The following is a 17721-nucleotide window of genomic DNA, read 5'->3' on the forward strand; positions in this document are numbered from 1 at the left end:
TCAGGCGAGACCTAAAAATGGTGAGGAGCTCCTGATGGCGGAGTCGTAGTGCACAGAAAAAAGCAATTGACCCCAGAAGCACATGTTGCACATACATGGACTCCAAATGTCGCTTCCGATCGGGATGCTAGCAGATCCATTGCTAGTGATGTGCTGCCTAACACCAGTTGAGAGGTAATGCTTTTTACAGGTCGAAGTTGATGCTGGAAAAACCTCTAAGTTGGGGGAATTGCCTGAGAAATAGTTTTTAAAAAGGTAGTTTAAAAAATAAAAAGAATTACAAAGCACTGTGACTAAAGCTTAAACCACATTTACTTGCACTTCACTAATTTGTTAAAAGAAAGGCATCAATTGTCAGATGCACCCAAATCATCTCTGGTTTTTACTGATGCTGTACAGCAACCCTGATGCTGTGCAGCATAGCTACGGAGAAAAAGGACAAAAATAAATGCTGTTATGATGCATTCCTTAACATCATTTTGTAGGTGTGTGCAACACAAAAGCACAAGCCTACAAAAGGCATTTAAAAAAAGCATTAACGATCAGTTTGATCTGAAAATAAAAAAAGTAGGTTGGACAAATGAGGAGATGCAACACAGAGGGCATGGGTGGGGGAAGAAACACTGAGGATGCGGTTGGGGAAAGAAGAAATATGAGGGGCGAAGCGACACAGTGCAGAAGAGACACAGAGGGCGGGGATGAAAGCAACACTAAAGACAGGTGGAAGCAACAAAGACAAGCGAGAGGAAATCGGAGTGCCGGGGGAAGAGAAGCACAAGGGCTAGAGTGAGGAAAGTGGAACTGTTGGGGGGAAGCACACAGGTGAGAAAGCAACACGGGGAGCAGCACAAGAGGGTTAGCATAACACGGAGGGGGTGGGAGAGAAGCAAAATGGAGACAGAAAGAGCCATAGAGCGTATTGGGGGGAGAGAGGAACACACGGGAGACAGCTGGAAAACACATGCACGTTTGTGGAGTACATAAACAAAAAGAAATATGTAGTGATTCAAAAGTGAGCAGTGGAAGAAACAAGTAATATGTCCATGCTACATGGAAGAGACAAAAACAAGGAAAAGGAACTAAAGCGCACACAAGTAGCTAAATAAAAAGCAAGCAAATGAATGACAAGAGCGCTAACTAATGGTAAAGAATGGGCGGAGTCTAAGCTGACAATAGGTTTTTTTTCTCCAACAGACAGCTTGTGCTATCTTGTGGGGAGACTTAAAATGAGATCATAATTACATCCTTCTACACAAAGCATCTGCACCATGATAAGAGGATGTTATCAAATACATTTTGGAGAAAAAACATCCAAGAGAGCCTTGTTGAATATTAAGCATCCCTTTATTTCTGACCCTATTACAAAAACTGATTAAATTATAGCAACAAAAAAGGAGTGTTTATTCGAGGATGATGTCAGAGGCAGCGTCATTAAAAACATATTTAAGTAAACAGTTTACATGTGTAATAAATTGTTACTGTCATACATTATTGTCTTCATCAATCTTCATTCAACTAAGTACATTTTATTGAGAAAAATAAAAAACAAATGATTACAATTTGTCCGTGTCTTCAGGAATGCAAAGATCAAATTATCCAATAGAATTTTATTATAAAACTAAACTCTGAAGTGTACCTCCGAGTTATCAGGTTTCTTTTTAAAATCAGTAGTTCAACAAGGATTAGAAAAGACAATGTTCAGTGTTTCTGACAAAGTAGAAAGTGTGGACACATAAATAAGGCTTTCATTTGGCAAAATATAATACAATGCCTTTTGATATCCTCAAATGAATAATTTCTCTTTATATCTTCATTCTGCAATGTAAATTGGAACATTGTGAGTTTGGCAACAAAACAGGTGCTATCTTTAAAACCTTTCATTAGACAAAGAACAACTTTTGAGTTTGACTAGTTAGATAGAAGGTTACATTTCAATAATTTACACACTTAATGTATTTTCTTAAATTGATGACATTAAAAATAGAAAAAAGCACTAGCATTACATCGGTGCATAAAGAACCAAACAAATATGAAACAGGACATTGCAAACACAGAAAAAAAGGAAAATATTACTTACACTGCAAGCATCTGTTGATAGTGTGTAGTGCTGTGGATTCACATGCTTTGCATACACCTGCTATCTAGTGTGGGGCTCGGACATTGCAACTTGTTTTTTCTTCGATAAAGATCCTAGTCAAGGGATGTTCTCCAACTTCTCGTTAAGTCCAAAATGCAGATGAGCACAGACTCCACTTTAGAGTTTTTTTGCTCAACTCATCAATGTGGTATGTACAGTAAAACTAATATGATGTGCCATGTTTATTGTAAGTTGGCAAAAAGTTGACATAAAACGTGATATCAATGCTGGCATCCAGGGAGGAGGGTAGATGTGTGAATCTACATCACTGCACGCTACAAACCAATGTTAACAGAGTAAGTACATTTTTTCGCTCGCAGCATGCGTGGCTGTAGATACACGTTTTGCATTAATTGTAAATCAGTGCCCTGCTGAAGCAGGTGCTAGAGTGTGGACAAAACTGATATCTGTAATAAGGTCCTTAACGCAGTCTGGCCTACTAATGCCTTCTGATGGGCTACGATATCCACATAGTAGTGCTTAGTAAAGGGGTGTGGTGACGACCAAGTGGCTACCTTACCAATTACCTCTAATGAGATGTTGCTTAGAAAGGTAACCTGCGTCCTGGGTGGAGCAGGTAGGACCCTCTTTGCTTTGTGATGTCTAAATATGTTAGACTATTAATCTACCAATGCCTACCTTGGATATGGGGTGACCTCTGAAGCTTTGCAAACGAGTCAGAGCTGATCTGATTTTTAGAATGGCTTGGTCCTGTCAACATGTACGGTTATTTATCCACAATGGAATATGGCTGCAGAAAGAAGATTGGGAGCCCTATGGTATGGTTAAGGAGGAAGTGTGATACCACATTAGGGAAGAACTTACGATTGGTTCTAAGAACAACACTGTACCTGTGGAGTTTGGTAATATGTCTGAGTGAAGTAATGGCCAATAGGAAGGCCACCTTCCAGGAGAGGAACCAAAGGGAGCCCGTTGAGGACCACACTGAGATTCAACATAGGAGCAGGTGGCACTAGGGGATATTACCCTCTTGAGACCCTCCATGAAGGCCTTAATAACCGGGATTCGGAAGAGGGACAACTCAGACTGCTACTCGTGTATCCACTGCATCAATTTACTTGCTCTCCTTATCCTAGAGGAGAAGCAATGCCGTGGCCTGGGCAGAGGTGTGCTTGCAGACAGTGTGCACTACCAGGGAGTTGGATGCAGTCTGGCCCTTAATATATTTAGTGGGTCACGGGGAGAGGATGTAGGTTTACCTTAGTCTTGAAATGCTCCTAGAAATTCTCAGGAGCCAATTTTAGCATGCCCTCAAGCACAGGAGGAATTTCACAATGCACTCGAGAATGTCTCCAAGAGAAAGTCCCCGTCCCCCTGAGTGGCATCCCACATTTATGAAAGGCTGTAGCACTCTGAATGGCCTCGTGGTAGTCCATGGCGACATCAGGGGTGAAGGCCCTGACGGGGTAATGTTCCAGACTGGGGTCACCTGGGGGATCAACTTTATCACCCCAGCAATAGCCCGTGGGCTCCTTGCTTGATGACAGGTTCAGGTGGCAAACAGGCGATACAGGCTACTAAAGTATGAAAGAGGGGAGTCGAGCGGAGAAGGTGCGCAAGGGCGTGGTGGTGATGGTGAAGGAAGGGCGAGGGGTGGACTGAGTGGCAAAGGGTGAGGACTAGTGGCTCTGTTCTTGTGCTTCTTTGGTTCTGGGTCAGGAGAGGAGAGTCTGGAAGAAAGTTCCCCCTCGAAGGCTAATCTCTTTCAAGCAAGAAGTTTTGGACATGGTGACGGTGGTACTTCTTTCCCTGTTATTTTAAATTAGACTGGGCAGATGAATAGGTGCTGTTGTCTGGCGTCCAGTTACTTTTGAAGCATCTCCAAATTTGGAGCTTCTGCATCGGTGGGGGTCTTGAGGTCGGCTTTGTCCTCTGCTTAAGCGTCCAGAAAGGTTTTGGCATCATGGTAAGCTTTGGTGCCGAGAGTTTCTTCGGCACTGGAAACAATGGAGCCTTTGGTGCAGGCTACGAGTGGGTCTGATGGTGATCTGTGCCCTTAAAATGGCTGGGGCTCAACAGGTAATAGGTGTCGATGCCCTTAGATGGAGGCTCCAAAATCTTTTGCTCGAGCCAACCAGAGTCCGAAGGTGGTGGGTCCCTTGGCTTTCCTCGTTTTGGCATCTATTCTCAACACACAACTCCACCAGGAGAGGTGCTCTGACTCGGTTTGGGACTTTGTGTGGGTCCCCGGCTTGGTGATGTGGGTCTCATGGTTCAAAAGTATATTCATGGCTCTGCTGTTCGTGTGCAGGCCAGTCCTCTGTGCTGGTTCGACCCCCTCCAACCACTGGCTGCCAGACTGTCTCAACTACACCATCTTTAGACTAGGTGATGGTTGTGCAGGCGGGAGCCCAGAAGGACCGGCTTCTTCGGCACTGAGGGGATCCTCTTCACCAGAGAAGCCCAGGGTGTCGGAGATGTCCTGCTGTTGCATACTCTTGTGTACCCAACATCTTTCCCTTCAATACCAAAGGGTCTTCTTGGATTGAAAGGCAAGGCACGATGGACAGGAGGGATTGTTGTAATTGGGGGAAGGCAGATATGGCATACCTGTGGTAGTTTGTCTAAGGGTAATTTAAGTGGCAACAAGGGTATTTTAAGTGGCAACAAGGGTAGTTCTGAAGGGTGCACATTCCATAACACATGCAGCATTTTCGGGTGAGGAAGGACTAAAAAACAGTTCTTGACCCACAAGGGGCATGAGATCCTCAATGCCCAGGGCAGCCTTGCTTGGTAGACAAAGGTACTGGACTGGAGCTTGGTTAACTCCAACACAATGAGAAGGTAATGTTACTGAACAGGCCAGACGAAAAAAGTGTTGTGGACCTCACAAGCTCGGAGAACACTCAGTGAACGTCCAAACCCAATGGCGGAACGGACCAGTCTTGCTAAGAGTTGATGCCTATGCACAATGTACACCAGGAGGAGTCACACCACATCTCGTGGGACTTCTTCAAACAAAACAACTTGCAAACATCCAAGACTAGATTGCTGGAGTGTGCTAAGCATATGTATTTATATTCACACATGCTACAAACGAACAAGTTGCTTTTCTTCTGTAACACTCTTTCAAGTAGAGACTCTAACTTACTCCAGATTCCTCATCTTTTGATTATTCCCCAGGCATCAGATAGGATCCGTAAACTTTTGAGCAGTACCTCTGTGCGCCGGTAGTCAGTGCCTTGCGGCTTCGCACCGACGCCTTTCCGTCTGGAACGGACATCTGGGGCCTATATAGGCTCCACTCATTTTTTTTGTTGAATCTGTTTATTGGTATTTGTAACTTAAACAATACAAAATGCACTGCTTAACAATTAGAATTGCTCTTCGATAATTCACAGGGATCAGGATATCAACAGTGTGACTCGTCAGTGGCAACATGACAGTACAATTAAAATGGTGTGGAGCAGGGCACCGATGCCCTGGCGTACCTGCCGAGTAGGAGTCAGGAAACAGTTCTTCACCCCTCTATAAGGAGAAGAGCAAGCATTACATAGGCATCCCATCCCTAAATGGTTAGCATGTGCAGTAGAACCAAACAACTAACTACGACACTATTGTCAGGTTTCATTACTTTTTGCCCCAGTTCTCAGCCCACCCCCAGCCCTGACCTTCCCCCCCCCGCCCCCACTTCGTCCGCTCCCACCCAGTGGGTTCGTGAGGTTCTGTATCAGGCTCTGTATCGCCGCCATGCCACGCATTACACCTATGGGCATGCCCGCCATGTCGCTGCCTGCTCCCTCGCCCCTCCCGCCTGTGGTGTCAGTTTAGGTCCCCGCCGCCCCTACCTCCACTGCAGTTCCAGCCTCCAGCATAGTGTTTAGCATGTGTTCCCATCGGCCTGCCATAGGTTCCTTACGGAGACCCATAGTTTCCTCCCTCCGGATGGCCGTCCATTCAGCGCGAGCCCACGATGAGAATGATAGGATCCACGCCCTCGTGGTGGGTGGGTCCCTCGCCTTCCATCTCTTGGTAATGAGACGGACCGCCGTCACCATTCCTAAGTCAAGGAATCTGGACGACACTTTGTCTCTGGGCGGCCTCTTGAAGTGGTGTAAGAGACACTCAGGCCAGTTGCAGGGGATGTTGCGGCCTGTGCTCCGTGTAAGTAGTGCGTGAATGTCCCTCCAGTAGGTGCCAAGGCGCGGACAATGCCACAAAGCGTGGAGAAGTTCTGCGTTCACTTCCCCGCATCTGGGGCATGATACGTCCGCTCTGTGGAAGTATTTATTGATTAGGTCTGGGGTGAGGTAGGCCCTGTGCACTATGTATACTTGGATCTGGCGGAACCTCGTGTTTCTAGGGATGCGGACCGGGCTTTGTAGAATCTGTCCCCATTCTCTGTCTGTGAACGCTCGTCCCATGTCCCTCTCCCATTTCACCCGCAGTGGGGCTAGATCCTGCTCCGTATGTGCTCGCAGGGACGCAGCAAACCATTTGACTAGGTGCCTGCCCCTGCCCATGACGTGCAAATACTGAATCGTCAAATGCTGCACTGGTTCCTCCGTGACATCGCCCCATTTAGCCGCCATGGACGCCACTAGGGACCTGTGCATCAGGAAGCCTCCGGTGGGGAGCCCAGTGTCTGCGACCAGCGTCTCGTAGGGTGTCAATACTCCATCCTGGTACAGATCGCCCAGCGTCTGGACGTCCACCGCATGCCATTGCTCTAACATAGAGTGCGTGAGCGCCCCCCCTCCGCCGGGCGAACCCTCCAAGGGTACCGCAGGCGCAAAAGGGCGCACCCCTCTCGTGAGGTACAGTGCCCTACGGAAGCATTTGAATGCTACCGCTAGCAGTAGTGGGGTGGGGCGCGTTGGCGCTGTCAGTGGATGAAACAGCGCAGTGATCCGCTCCAGTGTATACGGTGGGTCAGCTGTAGCGGTGTCCTCCCTTCCCCTGTCCGCCAGCCAGCGGACGACCCATTGGAGCTGTGCCGCCAAGTAGTAGTGCTCTAAGCAGGGAGCCGCTAACCCACTCCTGTCCGTGGGCAAAAACAGCTTCCCAAGCACGAGGCGGTGCCGAGATGCACCCCAGACAAAGTCTCTTAAAATCTTATTGAGATTAGAGAAGAAGGACGCGGGCAGGAAGAGCGGGAGGTTCACGAAGTAGTAGAGAAGGCGAGGAAGCATCACCATTTTGGCGAGGGCCACTCTGCCTGTAGGTGACAATGGAAGTGTAGACCAGAAGCTTATCTGGGTCCTGAGCGCCGTCACTGCTCTGCCCAAGTTCCCGTCTAGCAGGTCTGTCTGCTGGCGGTAAATCTGGATCCCCAGATATTTAAATGTAGTCTCCTGCCAGCGGACCCCCGTGCCGTGGAGACTGTACTCCTGGTCCGCCACGCCCTCACTGAACGCATATAGGCACGATTTGCCCGCATTGACTTGGAGCCCCGAGAGGTCGGCGAAGCGACTCAGTAGCGCGGCCAGTGAGTCCGGTATGCGGCTCACGTCCCGGACAAAGACCAGCAAGTCATCAGCATACAGCGACACTTGATGGACCCCGTCGCCCAACGGTATACCATCCGCCAGATGCTGTCTCATGGCCGCGGCTAAGGGCTCGATTGCCAGAGCGAAGAGGAGCGGCGACAGGGGACAACCCTGCCGGGTACCTCTGCCCACCGCCACCGCCTCGGAGACATACGGCCCCATCCGCACACGGACCGTGGGGTTATTATACAGAAGCCCCACCATCCGCAGGAAATTGTCGTCCAACCCGTACGCCACCAACACTGCCGACAGGTATCCCCACTCCAGGCAGTCAAAAGCTTTTGTTAAGTCTAGCACCAGGCATCCCGCCCTAGGCCATGCCGATGTTGCCTCCGCAGCTACCCGGAAGTACCTCCTGAGGTTCAGGGATGTGGATCTCGCTGGCACGAAACCATTCTGATCCGGGTGCACTAAATGCGGGACCACCGGTGCCAGTCGCTCTGCAAGGAGCTTGGCGAACACTTTATAATCGGTGTTCAGCATTGCCAACGGGCGGTAGGAGCCCAAGGACATGGGATCCCTGTCTGGCTTGGGTAGGGACACTAAAAACGCTTCCCTCAGGGAAGGTGGAAGCCGGCCGGCGTCCACTGACGCCCTATACATCCCGAGGAGCTGAGGCGCCAGGATGTCGCTGTGTGCCTTGTAATATTCAGCCGGGAGACCGTCCGGCCCCGGCGTCTTACCGGACGCCAGCGCTCGGATTGCGTCCCCCACCTCTTCCAAGGACAGCGGCGCACCGAGGTCCTCATTTTGGCTGTCCGCAATAGTAGGCAGGGTGACCGAGTCCCAAAAATCTGCCAGCTCATGTGCGCGGCCGGTGCTGCGCGACCTGTAGAGCTCCCGATAGTGGTCCGTCAGCGCCCGGTGGATTTCGCGCTGCGTGTACACTACCGATCCGTCGCGAGATCGGAGGGCGCCGATCGGGGTCACGCGGTCTGCTTTTCGCACCAGCCAAGCGAGCAGGCGGCCGGCTCTATCCGCCTGTGAGTGTGTTCTGGCCGTGTGGGCCGCGTAGTTATGGCATCTCAGCCGTTCAAGCAGAACCGCGTGTTCACCACGAAGCTCCCCCAGTGTATGCGTATGTTCGCCGGCCCCCTCTCCCTCCCGTTCGTAGCGCAGGAGCTCATGTTCAATACGGGCCAGGAACTCCGACACTTGCGCGTGGATGTTCCACGTGGCACCCAGGCAATGCCCACGTATAGACACCTTATGGGCGTCCCACTCCACCCCCGGATCGCTCGCTGTGCCTTCGTTATCTTCGAAATAAGAAAGGATGGCTGTGCCCAGGGATGACCTGAATTCGGCGTCCTCTAACGCCGCAGGCTGCAGGCGCCAGGTGGGCACCGGGGGCCTATCCGCCTACCAGGTGAGCTGAAAGCAGAGGGGATTATGGTCTGAGTGCGTCCTTCCTAAGTATTCAGTCTTGGACAACAGCGGGAGCAGGGACTGGGAGCCCACTATGCGGTCTAGGCGAACGTGGAGGCCATGCACAGCCGAATAGTACGAGCATAGTTTGTCCTCAGGATGTTGTGTGCGCCAGAGGTCGTGTATGTCCCAATGTGCTAACCAGGTCCTAAAGGCATGTGCTGTGAATGTCGCTGCCGCTGCGCGCAGGGGTGGGAAGGAGCGGTCTAGGTGCGTGTCCAGAACCATGTTAAAGTCGCCACCAAGGATCCAGGGGAGGCCGGTATATCTCTGGAGGACAGGATTGAGGGACGCCAGGAATGCAGGCTGGTCTGTGCTGGGGGCATAGATGGAACCCAGTAGTATCTCCTGCCCGTTAAGCCTCCCCCTAACAAAAGAGTACCTCCCGTCAGGGTCAACTTGCGCGTCAGTGTATGTAAAGGGGACGCCAGCTCTCACCCATATCAGGGCCCCACGCGCATGCGAAGAGTAAATCGTGCCATGTATCTGCCCCCTCCAGCGCCTGCGGAGCCTGTCCAGTTCCATCTGGGTCATATGCGTTTCCTGAAGGAGCGCGATCCCCACACGGTGCCGCTGCATGTAAGCGAATATTGAGTATCTACGCGACGGGGTGTGCATGTCGCGGACATTCCATGTCATGATGTTGGTGTTTGCCATGGCGTGTGTTGTAATGCAGCCATCTGGGGGGTCTGGGGGGGGTCGACCTGTCGGGCCGGGGTTCGGGCCTGCGCTGGGTGTTCGCTAAGTGTCGTTCCTGAAATATGTGAACTAATGTAAACATGACAACTTCAAAGGGCGATTTCCCAACGGGGCAAACGTCCAAACTTAATAGGTAAATGCTGTTCAAGTCAACGTGCCCTCGATGGGAGTGCGTGTGGGGGAAAGCGCGCAGTCAATAGCTGAACATACTATGCCCGCACTCAAGGCCCTTAAACTTGTGGAGATGTGCTTGAAACTATCAATCGGTGGTTCGCGCCGATCGGCCCGGGGTAGCCCATGAAGTGATGTGCGCTCCAAGCACCCAGCTCCTCCCTCCGCCGAGCTCGACCAGGCTCCCGCAGTGTGACAATCGCCTAGTATCAAGGGGGGGCCCGCCACCCACATTAGCAACACAACTGACAGGCAATGAAAGGATACAATATGTAGTGCATTCAGTCCAGACAGTGCATCTGGGCAGTTCCAAGTCCGACCCAGTTCACACTATAAAGTCCGCTGTCTGAGGCGTGACCGTAGGCATCACAAGATCGTCTGACAGCACCGTGGGCGGTGACGACGGCCCGCGGATTTGTGCTCCACTCAGCTGGCCAAGGTCTTGCTCGTTGCCTGTATTCTCAGCACCCAGCGTCGCAACCGCCTCTAGGGCCTCCTGCCGCTCCTGTCGCATTTTCTCCGGGCTGGGGGCGGCTTGTCCCAAGCCTGCGCTCCTCCGGGTCCCCTTCTTCCTCCGCCGCCTCCTGGAGCGTTGCTCCTGCCAGCCGCCGTCATCTGGGCCTGTCGGTCGCGACCCGACCACTGACCTGTCTCCTCCAGCCAGTCCCAAACCTCTGACGGGGCCTCGAAGAAGCGCGAACCTTCCTTGGTGATCACTCTCAAGCGAGAGGGGAAGAGCAGCGAATAGGGTAGGCCCAGCTCCCGCAGATGTTTCTTCACTGCTAGGTACGAGCCACGCCTCTTCTGTACCGTCGCCGTGTAATCCGGGAAGAACAAGACTTGGCTGTTACCGACTTTGAGGTCTCCCATCTTCCGTGTCTCGCGAAGCACCGTGTCGCGGTCGCGATAGTTAAGGAGTTTAAAGAGGAACGGGCGGGGGCGAGTTCCGGGCCTCTGGGCTTGTGCTGGCACCCTGTGCGCCCTTTCCACCACAAATTGCGGCGATAGCGTTCCATCCGGCAAAAGTGCCCGCAGCCAATCTTCCACGTAGTGCTCGGGGCTCTTCCCCTCTTCTCCCTCTGGCAGACCCACTACCCGAACGTTGCTGCGCCGGGAGCGCCCTTCCGCATCCTCGGCACGATCCTCCAGCACGTGAACTCTGTCAATGAGGTCCTGCAAAACAGAGGTATGATCGTGTACCACCGGCTGCAGTTCCTGGACTGCTTGGCGTTGCGCGGCAACTGACTCCGACAGTTTGCGATGGTCCGAATGTAGCAACGTGAAGTCAGAGGTGACCTTATCTAGCCGCGCTTCCAGAGAGGTTTTGGTTTGCACCAGGGTAGTCCCAATGCGCTCCACCGCCGCCAGTACTGTGTCCATCTTGGCTGCCAGAGCCGACACAGGCTCCATCTCTGGCGGCTGTGGAACGTGTGGTGGGTCGGGGCCACCCGGACCCTGTACCTTCGGCTGCGCTTTATCTCTTAGTCTACCCATGACAAGCTGCTGCGCCGTGGGCATCTACCCGATGTCGGATCAGCAGCAGCGGATCGCACAAACCCACCAGTCTCCCTGCGCTCGCCAGAGGGGTCAATGCGTCAACCAGCGCCGGTCGGGCCCAAGCGCACCCACCTCAGTAAAGCGCGTTGTTGTGTCGTTGGAGGGCGGCGCAGCGCAGGTCTCAGTTCACGTGCCTCACTTCCAGGTGATATGTGGGCGGTGCTCACAGGCCGCCCGTCGCTGTACCCTGCACAGGGGTTTCCGCCGCTGCCTCCGCCTGGGCGCACCGGCGCGGCACACCCTGAGGGGTGTAGTCCGTAAGCGTGGGCCTCACCTCCTATGAGCTTAGGTGGTTCCCGACGTGCGTTGGGGCGCTCTGCCGCCCGCCTCGACTGCTTCGCCTTTCCACCCCGGTCTGCAGAACTCCCACCGCGTCTCCGCTGCTCTCAAATGTCCCGCTGTGTGGCGATTGTCACCAAGAGCCCGTCATGTGCCCTGTGCTGTGGACTGCTTCGCGCTCCAGGCAGGGATGTCTTACCGGAGGCCTCCCCCTCCCCGGGGCAGCAGCGCAGGTAGGCCCCGCCGGTCCGCAGTGGTCGCGTTATGCCTGACCAGGCCAGCAAGGTCGAGGAACTCAATGCAGGGTCAATAGGGAGGCGGAGGGCCCCTCGGTGCGTGGGCTCCCAAGATGGCGCCTGAAAGCGAAATGTCGCCTCTACGGCAGAGTCCAGTGGCCGTCTCACCTCAGCTTCGCCGCCAGCTTGCCTCGTCTCCCAGCCAGGATCGCCGCTCTAGGCACCTCGCAGCTCCCGCTGGTCCCCGCACTGTGTCCGCGCTGAGCCGCCTCCCGGCGTCCCGCAGGGATTGCAGCAGCCTCTCGCACCAGGCCGTCCGCAGGGAAGCGGGACCCTCTCCCTCCGCCGCTCGTCCGAGGGGTCCCGTCAACGGCAAAGCCCGCGCCTTTCAAGCGCTCGCCAGTCCACAGCAATGTCGCCGCTCAGCCGCTCATCTTCCGGCTCCCTGCGCGGGTCACTCCGGGCCCCTCCTCCCAGCTTGCCAGCGGCCGAGCAGAGCAGTCAATTACTCGGCTCGCAGTACCTCCACCGGGGGCTCCGGAGTCCACACCCGTGATCGGGGTCTCTCCGCTGTTTCGGCGGTTCCTCTGCTGTTGCCGCGGCGTCAGAGTCAGGGGCTCGCTTCTCCTCCGAGGTCCGGGCGCCTTTCGCGCCTTCGTCGCGGTCACCCGCGGCGCTCAGGCAATGGCGCATTTTCGCCTCTCCGGCCGCGTCCCAGGGTCGCAGAAACACCGATGGGGTCCCCAGGCGATCCCGCAACCACTCCGCCTGTCAGTGATGAGCGCAGATCACTTCATCCGGTAAAATGCAGGATAAATTGGGGCCTCGTTGGCAGAGCTCTAATAAGTGGCGTCCGCCATGTTGCCCGGTTGGCCACGCCCCCCCCCTATAGGCTCCACTCATGCGCGTTGATGTCAGTTCATATTGAGGCTGTCCGCGCCCCCAGGTGCAGAGCCCCAAGCCAAATGAGCTTTGACCAGTGTGCAGATTGCTAGACAAGGGATTTTATTAATGGATACAGACAGATTTACAGAACAGGGAGGATGGAAGGGTCAGTGATAAATCTGCAGTTAGAATCACCACAAGAAAGAGCGTTATTGATGGTAAGTAACTTGTCCTTCTGACAGACTTCTAACAGCAGATTGCCAACGTATAGAACTGCTGAAATTCAGATTGAGCCAAGATTCTCCCATTCGCAGAAGAGAACTTGTGCCACCTCCGGTCTAACTGCTACTCGTGATCTGCTAGGTGACGACAGCTGAGATTGTACTTCCTGGCACTCAAAGTCCCTCACATTTGGCTTACCAACTGGAAGGTCCCTTGATGATCCAGCCATTTCCAGAGGCATTGTGATTCCGGACACCAGTTCCAGGAACACACACCACCCTGCTTGTTGTAATACCACATGGCAGTGGCCCCGGCGATCGATCGATCGATCAAGTGTAATTAAATTGACCTTAGTGTTGGTGCAATAACAGCATGGTGGTAAACCTACTTGCAGGAGATACAACTGTGGATGGATGGATGGACGGATTTCAATGCCAAGCATATGGCTGTCAGAGGTCTCTGGTCTACACCTCTCCCAGATGGATGCCAAGTCCAGAAAATACGCATAGGTCACTACAGTACCCTGGGTCAGGTAAGAAGAGCGGTCTCCTGCTGGCCAAATCAAGATCCAGTAACCACCACTGCAGATCATTTGCAGTGTCCTACAAGATCCGGACATGATCAGAGATGTCTCCTTGATTTTAGGCCACAGATTTCAAATCCTACTGCAGAGCCCGCATATACTACCTGGCATGCTTGACCAGCAGGATGCAGGAGGCCAGGAGTTCCAATAGCATCAGAGTTGACCTAGCTGAAATCCAGGACACACGATGAAAGATCAGGATGATAGCCTGAATGTTCTGGACTTTCATTTCCAAGGAAAAGGAATTAAACCGAACTATGTCCAGAATGGCTGTGATGAAGAGTGTCTGAGGTGAAGTCAGGTGTGACTTTGGCCTGTTGATAGGGAACCCTCAAAGATGACAGGAGGTTTGCCGTAGTCTGTAGGTGGTTGATGACTTACTGTGGCAAGTCAGTCTACATCAGTCAGTGGTTGAGGTAAGGGAAGACTGGAACCCCAGACCTTTAATGGTGTGCTACTACCAACGCTCTCACTTTTTCGTGAAAACTGTGAGAAAGTGGCTCTATATATACTGGACCAAAGTAAGGTACAGTGTGTAGAAAGACCACCAACCCCAGAGGTATAACAGAGGTTAAAGTCAGGGCTGACCTTACTCTCAAAAGTGGTAGTTTGGTCGAGCAGTAAGGCAGTACCAGAGGACAGTGTTAAGCACTTGTTGTACACAGTCAGCAAAAGGTTTCACACACTCAAGGACTGAACTCCAGGCCATTTGTTTTTATATCAAAAGATATCAAAATATACTTTTCTCAATGATGAGTGATCTCAGGCAAGTACTTTGCAGATAGGTAATAACTTTGTAAACACAATAGGGGTTTCAGTGGGCAACACAATTCTAAACACAATTCAACATTGATCTCAATGTGTTTTTCTACAAAAAATGCAGGTAATTACTTTGTAGATCACTTTTGTAATTCCAGGACTGGATCCTAGATTCAGTCCTGGGGTGTAAGCTGAAAACAGTTTAGTAAAAACGTTTTGGTTATTGCAATGCTTTTTAAGGAATATAAAGGTATTTTAAAAGTTCACTGAAATTATTCAGAGAAAATATGGCAATGTTATCCATTGGGAGAAAATTCAGGTTACAGGTAAAGTATGTTCTCGTTACTTTTGTAACCAAGTACTGGGCTCCTAGGTCCAGCACTGGGATCTCTACTTAAGACAGGTAAGTAATTACGTTTCAGTAGTTGGTATGATTTTTAAGGAATATATCAAGTTTTCAAAAGTAGACACTTTGAAGAAATTTCATAGAAAAGCAGACAATGGATTCCTATGGAGAAAATGCAGGTTACTAGTTAACCCGGTTAGGATTACTTTTGCGGTTCAGTACTGGGCTACAAGGTACAGTACTGGCTTATTTATTTATTAAGCTTATAGAGCGCGACAGCTACCCAAAAAGGGTTTCACGGCGCTACGAGGCAGTGTGCTAGAGAAAACGTAAGTTAATACCGTGAAGAACAGAGGGATTTATTGATTGAACAACCAGGTCTTAATGGCTCTGCGAAAACGAACATAACTTGTTTTTGGCTTCTCTCCTGATCACATGTGAGTACTTCGGAATTTGGTATTCGGCTGATTTTATAGGAATTTATTTATTTTGAAAGTTTTATATAGCGCGAACAAGATCTTTGCAGATATCAGAGCGCTTTACAGACTAAATGAACAACGTGTGAATAAAATAGCAATTGGGGTGGGGAAGATACATGTGGGAGCATAGTCAGTCAGATTAATCAATAATGATACAAGTGCAAAATAATTGATAGCGTAAACACTCAGGCAGGTTAATAACTTGCGTTATACAAAAATGCAGAAAGAGTAGTAAAACTGAATGGTACACCGTCTGTGAGTATCATCCCCAGTAATAATTCAAGTGTATTTAGCCATGAGGATAGCTTTTACTTCTTTCTTAAAAAGCATGGTAGAGGAGATGAGTCTGATTTCAGGGGGGAGTGAGTTCCAGATCCTGGGTGCCATTCCTGAGAAGGAGCGTTTATACGTTTTTTCCTTGCGGAATCTTTGGGGCTTTAGCAGGAGGTTGTTTGTGCCTCTGGTGTTTCTAGAGCCTCCGGAGATCGTCAGCTTTTGGCCGAGGTATCCGGGTGAGCTCAGGTGGACAGCCTTGTGCGTGATGCAAGCGATTTTCAGATGAATTCTGGCTTCAAAAGGCAGCCAGTTCAGGGCTCTCAGGTCAGGGGAAATGTGTGAGTGCTTTCTTGAACCGGTGATGAGTCTCGCTGCAGCGTTTAGAGTAGCTCTTATGGGTGCCGTGGTAGTTAGGGGGAGACCGCAGAGGGCGATGCTGCCGTAATCTATTCGAGGGATGACTAGAGCTTGTACCGCAGTTTGGAAATCTTTGGCTGGAAGGAAGGGTTTGAGTTTCCTTAGGGTATTGATCTGGTAATTCGCCCCTTTAGTTGCTTTGTTGATGTGTTCCTGCATGTTGAGGTTGGTGTCAAGTGTTATGCCTAGAGATTTTGCTGAGTCCACGATGGTGGACTGAACATTGAGTGCGGTTAGGTGTTTAAGCCAGATTTGTGTGCTAGTGCTCTTCGCAGGAGGTGAGATCAAGAGGAACTATGTTTTCAGAGCATTGAGCTTGAGGTGGTTAGCAGCCAACCATGATTGGGTGCTTCTGATCGTTGAATTCAAGAGCATAATGTATTTGGGTGATTGTACTTTGAGATAAAGTTGAGTGTCATCGGCGTACATGTGAAATTGAACATTGGATGCTTGTAGCAAGGTGGTGAGAGGTTCCATAACTAGGTTAAACAAAGTTGGGGATAGGGAGGATCCTTGTGGTACGCCTAGCGTTACCGGTATTGGGGAAGACATCAAGTTGTTACTCTTAAATTTCTGCGTTCTGTTGTGTAGAAATGACGTGAACCACTTGAGCACAGTTCCAGATATACCCATTCTTGAGTCAAGTAAGTTGCAATGTTTGACGGTGTCGAATGCAGAGGAGAGATCAAGAAGGATCAGGAGGCAGGTATCGTTTTGATCTAGGATTTGGAGGGCGTCGTTAATTATGTGTATCATAGCAGTTTCTGTACTGTGGTCCGCTCTGAAGCCTGATTGATGGGTGTTGAGTAGATCAAACTGATTAATGTGTCTAGCTAATTGAGTTTGTGCGCATTTTTCGAGCAATTTGGCAAGAGTCGGTATGTTGGTAATGGGACGGTAATTATTTAGATCAGAGGGGTCGGCAGTAGGTTTCTTTAGTAGAGGTGTGACTTGTCCAACTTTCAGGGAGTCGGGGATGGTCCCTTGTTGAAGTGAGCTGTTGATAATTTTAGTCCAAAGTGGGAGGAGCGACGGGGTAAGGTCTTTGACAGCGTTGGCAGGAAGGGGGTCCGTGGGGTGGTTGGCTGGTTTCACAGTACTGAGCAGTCTACCAATTTCTTCTTCCGAGTAGGTGACAAAGGATGACCATGTAGCATTGTTTTTTGGTTCAGTGGGTGCTGTGCAGAGGGGTTTGGGGTAGAGACTTACGTCAATGAGGAGATCGTTCTTTATGTTGTCTGTTTTTTGGATAAAGAAGGAAGCGAAGTCTTCACAGGAGGGTGCTTCGCCCAGAGTACTGAGTGGTTGGGGTTGTTCCTTGGATTGTGTTCTGATTAGCTCAAACAGCTTTCTCGGCCGATTTTTGGCATGGTCGAGCTGACGACTGAAGAAGTCTGATTTTGAGCGTTTTATTTTCCTGAAGTAGGCATTTCTCTTTTTCTTCAGCGTTTTTAAGTGCAGCGCGGAGGGAGCTGATCTCCAGGTGCGCTTTGCCATTCTCATGGCCCGTCTATCATCATTGAGACTCCCGTTGTACCAAGGATTGGACATTTTTGTGGATGCTCTTTTTAGCTGCAGTGGTGCAACTTCATTAACTAAGGCGGTCATAGCGTTGAGATAGTGATCCGTCAAGGATTGGACATCCGTCATGCCAGTGGGAGGAAGTAATATATTGCAGCTGTTGGGGGGTAGAGAGTTTGGGTTGAGTTTTTTCAGGTCTCTTTTCCAGACTTTGGGCTT

The 17721-nt window shown here is 50.9% G+C and overlaps 1 protein-coding gene across 16 annotated transcripts in view; it reads right to left on the bottom strand.

Annotated features, from left to right (window-relative positions):
• Window positions 1-1325: 1325 nt before the first annotated feature.
• Window positions 1326-17721, bottom strand: part of KTN1 (kinectin 1) — a 447380-nt gene continuing 430984 nt past the window's right edge. For all 16 annotated transcript variants that reach the window (XM_078659859.1, XM_078659855.1, XM_078659854.1 and 13 more), the window contains one exon: window positions 1326-1815. In XM_078659859.1, coding sequence (XP_078515985.1) covers window positions 1811-1815 — 5 coding nt within the window. In that variant the 3' untranslated portion in view covers window positions 1326-1810. The remainder of the gene's footprint in view (window positions 1816-17721) is intronic.

Source organism: Lissotriton helveticus, chromosome 9 (genome assembly GCF_964261635.1).
Source record: "Lissotriton helveticus chromosome 9, aLisHel1.1, whole genome shotgun sequence".
NCBI classification, from domain to species: Eukaryota; Metazoa; Chordata; class Amphibia; order Caudata; family Salamandridae; genus Lissotriton; species Lissotriton helveticus.